Source organism: Biomphalaria glabrata, chromosome 5 (genome assembly GCF_947242115.1).
Source record: "Biomphalaria glabrata chromosome 5, xgBioGlab47.1, whole genome shotgun sequence".
Classification (NCBI taxonomy): domain Eukaryota; kingdom Metazoa; phylum Mollusca; class Gastropoda; family Planorbidae; genus Biomphalaria; species Biomphalaria glabrata.
The window spans coordinates 50,912,173-50,925,913 of NC_074715.1; the positions used below are offsets into that span (position 1 = coordinate 50,912,173).

The 13,741-nt window shown below is 31.7% G+C and overlaps 2 protein-coding genes across 7 annotated transcripts in view; both read left to right on the plus strand.

The window, feature by feature from the left end:
* The window catches only part of LOC106058790 (CAP-Gly domain-containing linker protein 3-like), a 31,806-nt gene extending 26,032 nt beyond the window's left edge, over window positions 1-5,774 (plus strand). For 5 of the 6 annotated variants that reach the window (XM_056030621.1, XM_056030623.1, XM_056030622.1 and 2 more), the window contains 2 exons: window positions 113-250; window positions 2,438-5,774. In XM_056030621.1, coding sequence (XP_055886596.1) covers window positions 113-250; window positions 2,438-2,754 — 455 coding nt within the window. In that variant the 3' untranslated portion in view covers window positions 2,755-5,774. Of the gene's footprint in view, window positions 1-112; window positions 251-943; window positions 959-2,437 lie in introns of all 6 variants that reach the window. The other variant, XM_056030625.1, reaches the window with a different exon arrangement.
* LOC106067993 (2-iminobutanoate/2-iminopropanoate deaminase-like) overlaps window positions 1-11,400 on the plus strand; it is a 434,175-nt gene extending 422,775 nt beyond the window's left edge. Inside the window, exons 2-7 of the mRNA XM_056030639.1 lie at window positions 7,319-7,395; window positions 8,813-8,918; window positions 9,412-9,466; window positions 9,866-9,934; window positions 10,520-10,575; window positions 10,713-11,400. Of these exons, the coding sequence (XP_055886614.1) occupies window positions 7,328-7,395; window positions 8,813-8,918; window positions 9,412-9,466; window positions 9,866-9,934; window positions 10,520-10,575; window positions 10,713-10,769 (411 nt within the window). The 5' untranslated portion in view covers window positions 7,319-7,327 and the 3' untranslated portion in view covers window positions 10,770-11,400. The remainder of the gene's footprint in view (window positions 1-7,318; window positions 7,396-8,812; window positions 8,919-9,411; window positions 9,467-9,865; window positions 9,935-10,519; window positions 10,576-10,712) is intronic.
* The last annotated feature ends 2,341 nt before the right edge of the window (window positions 11,401-13,741 follow it).

Genomic DNA, 13,741 nt, shown 5'->3' on the forward strand with positions numbered 1-13,741 from the left:
ATCACTTTTTTAATTACTAGTAATGACAAGAGACTTCAAAAGTTCCTCCTTGTTCTTGGAGAGTGTTTAAATTAACCCACTAATGGGAACTTTTATACTGTTTTGTTTTCAGCTTTACATTCAAATCGTAGTCAAACTCCTACACGCCCGTCTCCGAAACAACAATCATTAAATCTGACTCGTACTCCTGGTCAAGGACCTGGACAGATCTTGGAGCCTGGCGTCATGGTTTTGTGTAACAATGAATTAGGTAAGTGAAATGATTCAAAAAGTGAGACCAAACTAATCAGTTTATTGAAAATTTAATGTAATAGTCTTTCCAGCTTGGCTATGAGTAATAGTCTTTATTTTAAAATATATTTTTAGCAATGCCGCTTATTCTTTACCAATTCTAGATTGAACATAGTTTATATTGTAAATGTGCAATCAATGTTTTTTATTCCCATATTGTGTGGTCACTTGGATCATACTGTATTGAATGACCATCTTGTCTGGTCAACTGATCTATTTCGTTTAATCAATATGTACATTTCATCTTTGTAGATGTAATTCAGTCTTTTGTAGTCAGTACATCTTTTGTAGTGAATATGTACACTTTCATAATTGTAGATGTAATTCAGCTCAATTTCGTGCTAATTTCATTATTTAAATTTGTATTTCGAGTGATAGCTCTACATTTATCTTTCATCTCATCTAAGCTGTATTTCATTTTTAATTTGTATTTCATTTGAGTGGTAACCTTCCATTTATCTTTCATCTCACCTTAGCAGTCATTTCACCACTTTTTGTTCACATTCATTGTTCAGGTCTTTTCATCTCAGAGTTGTGATCAAGTTACTTTCACATACCTTTTCATAATGTCACCTGTTCTTGAATAAATCTTTGAATCCAATCATTAGTCAGCTAGAGACACCTGCAGAAGTAATAATTGTTGTTATTTCAGAGTTGTATTAGACTGGTAAGCTCAGTGGTTGCCATAGTGATACTGCAAGCACTATCCAAATTAAATAGCATATTGAATGTCTTCTTTAGTCACTCTAAATTTTGTTTCATTTATTTTGGGTTCTAGCATTTTGAAAATGAAATTTTTTTTTGTTTTGTTTGTGGATAATTTAGCATGTAACTATTTGAATTCATAGGGCCTAGTTTCAAATCGATTTTGTTTGAATGATTGAACACTTTTCAAAATAAACTAATTAAAGACCAATTCTGTTTGATTATAATTTAAAGTTGATCCAAGTTTTATAGTTGCTGTAATTGTTTTTGTTTTTTTTAAGTTTACTGTTATGAAATTTTTTTGTCATATCTTAGTGTTTACATAGCTTCTGGATGATGATAAACAGGTTTTTAATTTACAGAGTAAACATCAATAAATGTGTTTTATGAGAGTACTTTGGATTTCCTTTTGTTTCAGAATGCTTAAAACTACCTCTTTATAAAATTGCATGTTCTTTGACTCGAAGACTAATATAAAAGTTTTATTTTTAACAAAATTTTTGTTAAAAATATCTAAAAATTTAACATTTTGAGTTTCTCCCCATCAAATGCATGTAGATAATTTGTTAAATTATTTCCAGCATCCAAAATTTTTGTTAGCGTATGCTTGGTGCAGTATATATTCTTGCAAGTTTTTAACTTTGTTTGCAAAATTCTTAAATTATTTCTATAATGTTCATTCCTTGTAAAGCAGTTAATCACCAAAAACAAAACACCAAAATAAAAATTTAGATAAAAATTGAAAATTAGTGCATGGTGTAAATATTCTTTCATATTTTTTTTTTACTTAATTCAACAAAGAATATTGTTCTTAGGTATTGATTTCATGCTATGAAAATAAGTATGATGGGCTGAGCTTATATTTACATGGGTCATGGTGGCACCTCCTCTCCAAGAAAAATATTTTGGGGGGGGGGGGGGGTGTTCTCCCAAAAATGGAAATTCTTACATCTTTTCCTCATTCCTTTTTAAAAGCTGATGCTTGATTTGGTCCGCCTGTGTATTTGGTTTCCCTGTACCTACCATGTCTGGTGGGAATTCCGCTATGCGCCAACTGGGGAGGTGCTAGATGGGAGAACCACAACTCCACACAAGTGTTCTAGTGCCATATAAAAAAACAAAAGATCAACTTAAAAAAACAAGATGAACTTAAATGTTCTTTTTTTTAAAGCCCCTGAATAAAAAAAATGTTGTTTCCTGTAATGCTTGACAAAAAGCATTTCAGCCAAAGGATAATTAATAGAAGACACAGGTTTTTGTTCCTCCCTGGAGAAGAGGCACTTGTTGACTTTTTTTTTTTTGCTACCATGCTTTGCTTTAAATGTTGGCTAAAACAGTTAAGAATTGATGCATCCTGTATATTTATATACAAAGAACTTTTATTTTAGTGACTATAAAAAAAATAGGAATTTTTAAAAACTTTGTCTTAATTTGTTTCCAGGTGTTATCAGATACATGGGGCCCACAGAGTTTGGTGAGGGAACATGGCTAGGAGTCGAACTGCGCAAGCCCAAAGGTAAGAATGATGGAAGCGTCCAGGGCAAGCGCTACTTCACCTGCCCACCCAACTGTGGTCTCATCGTGAAACCTAGTCGAGTGACCTTGCGGGGCATTAATGGTGCAAAGATTCTGGCAGAGCAGAATGCAGTGTCTCAGGGCATAAGTAGACACAGCAGAAACAGTGAGAGTTTATCTTGGAGCAGATCCAGCAGCAGAGAAGGATCAATTGTAAATGGAAATGAGAGTATTGATAAATAGCTTTTTTTGTTTCTTTGTTTTTCTTTGTAATTATGTTTTGGTTAAAATTGTTTTAAAAAATTATTGTTGATAACAAAGTGTTGAAAATAAGATTAAAAATTATATATAGATCTATATATGATTATTTGAATTAACCAAGAGTTAGAAACATTGCTGTGTTTTTAGATTAGCTCTTAAAGGCATAAGATCATAGGTATTTAACCCAAGAAGTTTTTTTTTTTAAAACTTTTATAGATCTATATTGTGACCACATGTTCTAATACATAAACATAAGTATGTTTAAAAGTTTGTTATATTGTTATGTCAACACTTGGCAGAGACTGCTGCACATCATCAGTGATTTAGCAATTATACATTATTGAAAGCCTTAACATTGAAAATGTTTGAAAATTTGCATCAACTGTGTGATATTGTGTTGATTGAATCAACATTTTTTTGTGTTGAATTTCTCAAATGTCAACAGATGACAAGTTTACATGCTATATTTAAAGATAGTTTTTTTTAATGGAAATCCTTCTACTAAAAGAAATTGCTTTTTTTTTTTTTTTGTATATTGTATTTATTTGTTAAAGTGACCATGACATTCTTTCCTTTTCACCCCCTAGTATGTACCCTAACATTAGCAAAAAGGGCCATCCAAACGCAAAGAAAGAATAAAGGTTTGCATTAGTCACTCAAAAGAATAAATTAGATTTACTGCTCAGCATGGCTCAGTATTCCAAAAGTCGACCATGAGCTTAAATTTTATCTGTTTGAGGCTTAAACAGTATCTGATACTTTTTGAGTTCTATAAGCTGAGAAACTTGAGACACAAGAAGTGTCTTGACATTTCTTCATTTTTTTTTTTTTTTTGGTTTACCATAATGTTTGTTACTTTGCAGTGAAATAGTTTGACTTTGAAATCAAAACTTTCTATTTTGTGATGCACACATGTATGTGTTCTATATTTGTATTCTTCAGATTTATTTATTTATTGTCTTTTTTTTTTCAATTGCATAATTTATTTTTATTCATTCAGTCCATTGTAACATTTTCTTTAGTCATTAACCCTAACAGGTGAGTTAAAACGGCTTACCTTTGAGTGTCAGAATGCCATTTCTTCTATTTGTTTTATTTGAATGGGAAAACATTTTAAACATCGTAGTATTTGTACTTTTTTTTTCTTGAATTAAAAGCTGAAATTACTTTTTAATGGGTTCGATGTATATTACCAATTCTTTGTTAATTAACACTGAGAAAACTATGATAAGAATTTATTTTTTTTATAGTGTTTCTGATTCCTATCTTATGATTGTAATTTTACTGAAATAACTTTACACACAGTTATTTCATACTTTTTCATTTTAAGATATACAACTGATCTGTTAATCCTATGGTCATTATTTTACAAATTACCTTCATCTGAATAATACATATATATATATTTTTATGGGATACAATCATACAAAGTTTTCTTTATTTCATCAACTGAACTTTGTAATAGCATTTACAATTCCAGTCATTTATTGCTGTTGACATAGTCCTGACAAGTAACGTCCATTTAAATTAAACTTATTGCATCATTTATTGTTGACTTTTTTTTTTCTTATCACTAATGTTATATGTAATGCATTAGATCTAAATACATAACATTTTTTTGTTGTTGTGTACTGCTGAATGATATAAGCCTGCCCAATGTCATTTATTTGGATGGACATTTTCCATAGTGCATTTGATCAGTAGCATCATACAGCCAAGTTATGGCTTAATGCAGTAAGGGTTTGTTGAGACCACTGCCCTATATAACTTCATTAAAAAAACAGTTCAAAGAAGAACTTCATATTAAGTCCAACTGTTAAAATAGGTAATAAAATTCATTCCTTTAAGTTGGTTTATGTTATGCTCACATTCAACATAAATTTCAAAACTTGCTTAATGCCATAAAGTTGTAGATTTTTTTCTACAAAATTTTATTTCGTTGTTAGTTTTGTTCTGATTCGGTCCATTACATAATTCAAATTAGATTTTTTTTTTCTACATCCATACATCCAACTGTTGAGAAGATGATTTTTTGTCTTCTGACACACACCTAATGCTTCATTCTTGCCTAGATTTGAACATTTGTCGCAGCTAAGTTTACAATTTTGCAATATGGTATTGTATATTAATTCTTCTTTTTTTTTAAAGTGGTGCATAGAGTGTTTCCCAAGCCTTCAAAAACATGGATGACTTATTCCCCCTTGCACAATATAGTGAACCAAACATTTATGAAACCCTTCAAATGCCTAGATTTGATTTATTTAGGTTTGAATAAAATTTCTTTATGATTTATGTGTGATTGATCTTTTTTTTTTTTCTAAGACCCAATGAGGTTGATATTTGGGTATATTTAACTTTATGTTGATTTTGCTGTCCTTTGGTTCAGATCTACATGACATTTAGTTAAGTTTGTGTCCATTGTCCACTAAATCTAGTCTCTTTTTATATATGTATTTTTAGTTTCTTGTCAAGAAATCCAATGACCTGTTTGATTATATCTATCGCTTAAAATAAATTATTTTAATTTATAAGTAATAAACTCTCAGTAATTTTTTTTTTCTTTTCTGATGCTTATAATGAAAATTGACTAACAGATTGCTACTAATGAAAGTTAGCCTACTAATTGCTTATTGTGCAGGCTTGCAACTGTTTAAAAGAAATATAATTAACTATTAATTAATAAACAAAATGTTTTATTCATATTGTAATCTGAATCATACAGTTTGATTTGCATATTTCATAATTATGTATAATTGAAATTATAGCTTACAAAATGTAATTTTTTTATTCTGTGCCTTAACTTATGCCAAGGAGAAATTTGGAGAATGTTAAAATGTAGGACAAACAGGTATTATCATATCAATATTGGGTTACAGGTCAAATGTTTGTCTGTGTTGCAGTGCTCCCTAGAATAAAACTGCTGGTGTGTGATGTACGATTAGTAAAAATGTGCTTTATGTTAATACTTTTTGTTGGACCAAATAAAAAATATAAATTGAAAACATTGTATGATTTTGCTTGAATTTTTACTTTGTATCATGTTTCTTGTTGAACTGTTAATAAACTGAAATGTTAAGGTTGTATTCGGCAGTTCCAACCAGGCACTCCCTAGCATCATAACTTTCCACTGCAAAATAATGTGTGTTTGTGTTTGACAATGCCTATAATCCTTTTTATTTATTTCAAAAGGGTAGATGGTTATGTCCTAAGCGTATCCTCTTTCAATCTAGTCATGCTCATTAATCTGTGACTTTGTCCTGGCTGGCTCAGGCAACCCATTCCATGCTCTAATAGCACTAGAAAAGAAGGAACATTTGTTCAAATTTGTCCCAGCATATGGGATGATAAATGTTCCTCCTGCTTGCCTTAACTTGTTGATAAGCTGTGTCTTGTCCAAACGAGTTGTCAGAACTTAACTATTGTAAAAAACAAATGTTTATGTTGATCACCACCACTCCCATACCCTTGTAGTCCCCGCACAGACTTCACACGTCTGCTTTCGAAGACAATCCAAACATTTGGTTGCTGCTGCTGCTGTTGTTGCTGCTGCTTATTAGTTAAAATGGTCGGTGCTGCAGTTTAATTTTGAAGGTAATAACTCGATTCTCTACGAACAAACGGTGTCAGGAACCCAAATTCCCTACTCGGACCTGAGACAGAATATTGCCTCTGCCACCTATCGAGAGTGGCAGGATCAGTGGGAGGCCGAGACCCACAACAAACTCAAGACAGATTGTGGCGGATGTCAGGTGGCGGCCCACATCTAAAGGTCTGATAAGGCGTGGAAGCACGACCATGTCTAGACTTAGGATTGGCTACACCTACATCACGCACTTCTTTGTGCTGAAGAGAGAGGAGCCCCCACTTTGTGAGTACTGTGACTCTCGTCTCACCTCATTGATTGCCCCAGATACCAGGATATTAGCGATAGGGGGGAATTTTTTTAGAGCGCACAACTTGTGTGGACTGTCTCCTAAACTGTTAAAAGATCCAGTATTCTAGCATAGACTATCATCAAACTAGAATTTTTATACCGGTACTCTGAGTAGATTTATGCACTCGCTGAACTTCGCTAAAACCTGATATTTTTTTTTCCCAGGGGGATGGGCAAAATTGTGGCGGGGTAATTTTTTAAAAATCTATCATTTATATTTCTCTTTACGTTACATGTTAAAAAACAAACATTCCAGTCAATCTTACATGATCTTACCTACAGTACTTGCACTATAATTAGATCTAGTATAACCCTTGGCCGTGACCGCTTGGCCTTGAACCTCAGTGACTTGTCCTCGTGGCGGGTTACAAATTGTCAAAATCAGCAAAACAAATGAGTTTTGTATTATTTATAGAGATCTAGATTTCAGTAAAGCATACCACAATCAGTTCTAGATCTAGAGATCTTCAAGCGAAAATTGGATAAATAAATAATCTAATCAAGATCTAAACTTTAACGTTAGAAATAGATATAGGCCTATAGATCTATATTGTCTATAATATATTAATATATTAGGCCTATAAGTATAATAGGAGTCTACATAGTCTAGTCTATATCATTATGGCATCCAAGACTGTTAGAAAAATAATAACTGCTGCCAATGCACCAACACCCCGCGCACCTTACAGGTAAGCCATATTGCCCTAATCAAGTCAACTAAGCAATCCGCAATCTAGATTCCTAAATGACGAAAGTTAACATAGATCTAGATCTATACTAGATTTTAATATTTTAATACTCATTGATATTATGGTTAGCGATGGGCAATCTATTTTAGGAGCTGGACAAAAATAGTCTAGTCTGTAAAGAGTGTGATACTGAGGACTGAAGGGATACAAAAAGTAACAATGGTTGGACCATATTATTATGTCCATATCTATTTTTGGAGTAAAGTACATTTTGCGGGCACTTTTAAGACTTTTGCATACATTTTTACTTATCTAGCACTCTAAATCTTGCCATAAACCTCACAAATCCATTTCAGTATTTCACACCTTCAAAGATGTGATCTGCATCAGGTATGATCAAGCAATCTCATTATCATATATTGACTGTAATTGAGTATTCAGAATGGCTGGATGTACGGAACTGTTGAAATTGTTGTTGAGCATGTCTTTCCTCCCAGAAAAACTGCCAGTTATTAAAAGTAACACAAAAATTAAAACAAATAAAAACTACTTATTTTATTAATGGTAAACACAGACTTAAAACTCAAAATATTTAGGTGTAATAATAAATTAAAGGTTCTGGAATCCCCATTGGTGAAGTTATTTAAAAAATCATGCAAAACATTAGGGTTTAAAAAGAAATTTTTACAAAACAAGAACATAAAACATAGGACAATTAATATTAGAAATCCTCTTTTGGGATCCCTCAACTCAAGAAAACATAAAGAAACTAGTACACATACAAAATAGAGCAGTGAGATTTATAACAAACAAATATTCTTTTTGATTAGAGTAACATCTTTAGTAAAATCACTAAACTTAGAGACACTTCAGGACAGAAGAATGAAAAGTAAAGTAGCTATAATACATAAAACCACAATTTAATTTACAAACAGAAAAACAAAACCTAATGAAATACTCATAAAGACACAAAATAGAGGCACATTTCTTATTCCATATGCTAGAACTAATTCCTACAAGTAGGCCTACTCCTTCTCCCCTAGTGCCATTAGAGAATGGAATGGGTTGCCTGAATCAGCCAGGAAAACCAACGACTTGGCAGAGTTTAAGTCATTGATTAACACATGAAAAGCATAGGGCATAATTATCTTCTTTTTTGAAGTAATGTTTGTAATGTATAAGAAGATAAAAAGAAATAGTGAATAGTAGGCCTATAAACACAAGTTTATTGATTGCTTCAAGAACTGGTTTTATATTCATCTCAGTTTCATTATTATTTTTTTTTTACATTTCTATATAATATTTTATATATGTGACTGAACTTTTCTCTAGGCTGGAGTTGACCAGTGAGGAATAGTTTGCCAATCGTTGCTCTAGATTGATCTCTCTGTATTTTAATATTATTTTTTCCTTATAGCCAGGGAGTTCAAGTTAATAATACATTGTATGTTTCTGGACAAATTGGCATAAACCCAGAATCCAAAGAAATTGTTCAAGGTGGTGCTGTTGCTGAAGCTGATCAGGTAACATTTATGTTTCTTAACGATAGTGATTTAAACAAATTAACTAGATGTACGTTACTTTATCATTGTTTTTTTGTTCTATTCAGTATGTCTTGAACACTGATAGATTATTGTTCGGTAATTTAAAGATTATATAGTTCTTTAGAACAGTGTTTCTTAAACTTTTTCCTTAATGGAACACTTTGCACATTCTGATTATTTAGCGAAACACTTTAATTTTTTTAAGAGACATTAATTCATGTGGTGGCATACTAGTTAATTATTCCTGAGATTGTTTTGTGATTGTTGACTTACATTGACCGTAAGGTGAGGAAGCTAACAGGTATATTTTGTTGTTCCATAGATAACCCCCCCTTTGATAGGTGACAGGTATAGAAGGATCTCTTCAACCTACACAAAATTAATGGGATATGTAGTTGTTGACTCTTCATTCTCCACCCCTTGCTTATTTAGAAAAAAAAAACAATATTAAAGTTGACATTTCTATTTACAGGCTTTGAAAAATATTGGCGCCATTTTGGAAGCTGCAAGTACTTCATACGACAATGGTTAGTATCAGTATAGCAGTAGCACTAGCGTTTGATTAGGTCAACTAGAAATTGGGTACTCTACAACTTAGTATATTTTTTAAGTGTTAAGATATTTCTTGGGATAATTATTTAAGTAATATTTCATTATGTTATGACATAGTGGACTAGAATATTTTTTATTTGGTGGCTTAAAGCTTACATGCTTTGTTTATAAATTGATGGTTCATACACATCTTTGCGCAATTTTAAAGTTTTGTATAAAGAATATTAGGACATCCTTCAGCTTAACCAGCTCTAATGTATACCTGACATTTGTTCTGAAAAGTATATGTGGTTGGTAACTTTGCTGGCCACATTATATCTTGCTAACTTTTGGCCAGACAGCCAGTTGACCTTAGCATCATATTTCTTCTGCAGTTGTAAAATGCACAGTGCTGTTACAGAATATCAATGATTTTGCTGCTGTCAATGAGGTGTATGCTAAATGTAAGCAGTATTATTATTATTTTTTTTTTTTTTTTTTGCAACCTAGCCAAAATATCTCATATTATTTATGCTAGTTTAGCTAAATATAAATTGATCAGATCATGTATTTTGTCACTTGTTATCACAGCTTTAATAGTTAATAGTCAAAGCAGTTTCAAATGCTGTCATGGCCAAGGGGTATTAAAGGCTGTCAGCTGCTGTTAGATCTTGGGTTTGCCTTCGCCACAGAGTTTAATTAGTTCACGAGTCTCTTCTTCCAGTCCATGTTTCAGTCACCCTTCCATACAACAGTTTCAGTCACCCTTCTGTATAGCACAAACAGAATCCCTAGTGTTGTTCCAGGTCCATGACGATAGCCTCCCAACAATTACAGTCAGTCTCATTCTCCTAGTTCAGTGTCTGAACCCATTCTTTTTCTTCTTCTTACTTGGGTGGAAGGAAGCTTCTGTCTCTCTCTAAACAGCATGTTTTTCTACTTTGTTGAACAGTGTGCAATATTGGGCGGATTGGCAGTACCCAGCACAGAATTACATTTATATATATTTGAAATTGAGTGATTATATTTAATAACATTTTCTTTTGCAGACTTTCCAAATGTCAAACCAGCTAGGGCAGCTTACCAAGTTGCTGCTTTACCTTTGGTGAGTCAAGGACTAAAAAATTTGTACCAATTTTTATTTATTTTTGAGCGCAGAAGGGGGAATTTAAAATGTTAAACAATTTTTTTTAAAGAAAAAGTGTAATGCTATAAGTTCTTGCAATTTATATTTCTTTTCAGGGTGCAAATGTTGAAATTGAAGCCATTGCAATAGTTGGGGAAATCGTTGATGCCTGAACAGTCCATTTATTTTCTTTATTGTTAATATTTTTCTATTTTTATTCTGGTCATTTCAAAAGTATTACTCATATGAATACTATACAGTTTGGCAAAATATTTAGTTCATGTACAACCAAGACTTTGTACCGGTACTTTCATTTTTTCTTATTAGCTTTATATTTTAGATTATGTTGGATGTTAACGTTTATGCATAATATTTTGTATGTTCAAAAATGCTGGAATTTAAAAGGCAGCTTTAACTTCATGATGGCTTCATCTGTATCAAATGTGGCAACAGCTGGTTCTTTTTAATCTCATAAAGATCTGTCTTTTCTAAGTTGAACCTAGAAAATAGCAAATAAGTTGAATGTTTTTTTTTTATGTTAAGATTTTTCTATTCTCTGTTTGTCAAGTAGTCACAAGCCAAAATGTCTGGTCATCATTACGAACCCTGATTATTGTGTGAATAATATTTCTTTGTATTAACATTGTATTTGAGTAAATACCCTTACAATTTGTTACAAATAATGTAATTATTTACTGTTACATATTCCAGATTTAATATCAAATGGCAATGTATCATTCCAAATGTTTGTTATAAAACAATACCATTGCAAATTCTTGAAATAAAGAAAAGACATACCCAGTATTTAATGTATTATTTCTTTGTTTTCTTTTTGTAAATGTTTCTAAATATCTTAATTTATTTATCTTAATTTATCTTATACCTGGTAAAAAAAAAAATTGATAGTATTAATTAATGTAGCCAATGATACACTTTTGTGAGGAATGATCTTTTTTCTTGCATTAATAAACCTGATTATATTTTTAAATGCTCCAGTACACCCCTGACTGCTTTCAGTGAGGCATTCTGATAAATTTATTTTTTTACTTCCAAGTCATAACAGCTCAAAAAGAAAATTGACAGACCAACTTTTCTAATTAGGTATATTATTAAGCATCTGGTACAATTTATTTCCCTTATGTTTTGGTTCCAAGAAAGCTATGTATAGAAAGTTATTTCTGCTATCTGAGATTGTAAATTTAAGTTTTGTAGAAAATTACAGTTTAATAAGTATACCTGATAAGAACAAAGTGTCTGTTGTTCATTCAATACTCGTTTCAGTGTTGTAACTTACAATTTATTCATTCAATGTTTTTGTGCTCTTATACTGGAAGATTTATTTGAGGCCTATTCAAGTTTGTGATATTAAATTATTCAATTTTCTAAATAAGATTTGTGTACTGTGAATTCTGTTCAACAGATCTAGGCTCCAACATTATGCAGATTGTTTTTAGCACAAGATTTAAAGCTAGAATTACTACATGATTGTCAAGAGCAGGGGTGTGTAAGATTGTGTGTGCGTTTGTTTATTTATTAATTGTAAATTGTGTTTTTAACACAGGTTTTTCAAGGGGGATAATAAATGTATCCAGTGGTCAGTCTGGTCAGTTGGTATGCTGATGTGGTGCTGGTCAGTACTGTATGATGGGGATGTATTCTTGAGTGTTATATTGGAATAATGTCTAAGCTTTGTTGACCATTTACTTATGATATAGATTTAGTTACCGTTACCTAGTTCTATACTTTGGTGCATTTAACTGTTTAAGTACTTTTATTGAGAAAATTTTATATTGTACCGGTACATGAAAAATAGTCTTATAAATAAATTGAAAGATTTACTCATTGTTGCTTTGTAGTATATTTGTTCATACTAGACTACTATAAAATGATCAACCTAGGTAACATCTTATTCATTCAAGTTATTCACTCATTGAATCATACCGTCTATGCGAGCTATATTGTAATACTGAAAGTTCTAGCCTCACATGACACTTTACATTTGGGGGTCCATCTATACCTCATATATCATTGGTCTGCATCAAGATCTTTACAATGATAACCAGCTCAACATCTGTGTTACAGTATCCTGTAGACTCTATAAGATGTCTGACCATCAAGATAATTTTTTTTTAAGTTGGTAAAAATGAAATGTCAATGTTTGTTTTACATTTTTCAGATGTTCCTTCAGAGTTAAAGATCATTTACTTCCTAGTCCAAACTTCCTTCAGGACGATGGGGGATGGCAGTGGGCAGGGTGTGAATCCGGGACCATTGAGAAGTCCGAACGACAGTACAGCGCATATACCACACGACCAGGCAGCCATTCTATCAAATATTTTTTGATGAGCTATTGCATTTGTTTATTCTGAACATACTCAAATACATACTTTAGATAATATAATAATAAACTATACACTAACTATACAACAATGATCATAAAAATTATGTCACCAAAATATAAACGAATAAATAATAATTATAATCTTTATTATAGTTAAGGAAATATGTCATACAATTTGTACATTACACCAAACAAAACATTATAACTAGAAAATATACACTCACACCAGATTCTCAAAAGTTACAGGTGAGATGATTAATATCAGATAGTTGAATTGTATTTAATGATTTGATTGCGAAGGGAACCAAAAAGTTTTTTTTGTGTCTGTCTTTGTAATCTATTTCTTGTATCTCCTTTGTGATAGTAAAATCCTAAGCCACAGGGTTCTTCTTCATTTCTAAATTTTCTTTTAGCTTTCTTATGAATGTTTTTCTCAAACAGTTGCCCAAATGTTGTTGTTTTTTTTTTTTTTTTTTTTTACCAATAACCTTACCAGCAGCATTTAGGATATTCACATTTGACTAGAGTAACACTTTTAAGTAAAATCACTAAATTTAGAAAGCCTTCAGGACAGAAGACTCAAAAGTAAAGTAGCAGTTATACAAAAAACACTGAACCATAATCTTCAAATACAAAAACAAAACATAATAGAATACGATGCTCAGAAAGACATATAGAGATAAAGGCACATTCCTCGTTCCATATGCTAGGACAAATTTTTACAAGTCATTGGTTAACATACATGTTTATAAGATGCATGAGGCGTAGGACATAATCTTCTTTTTTGAAGTGACGTCTGTATTA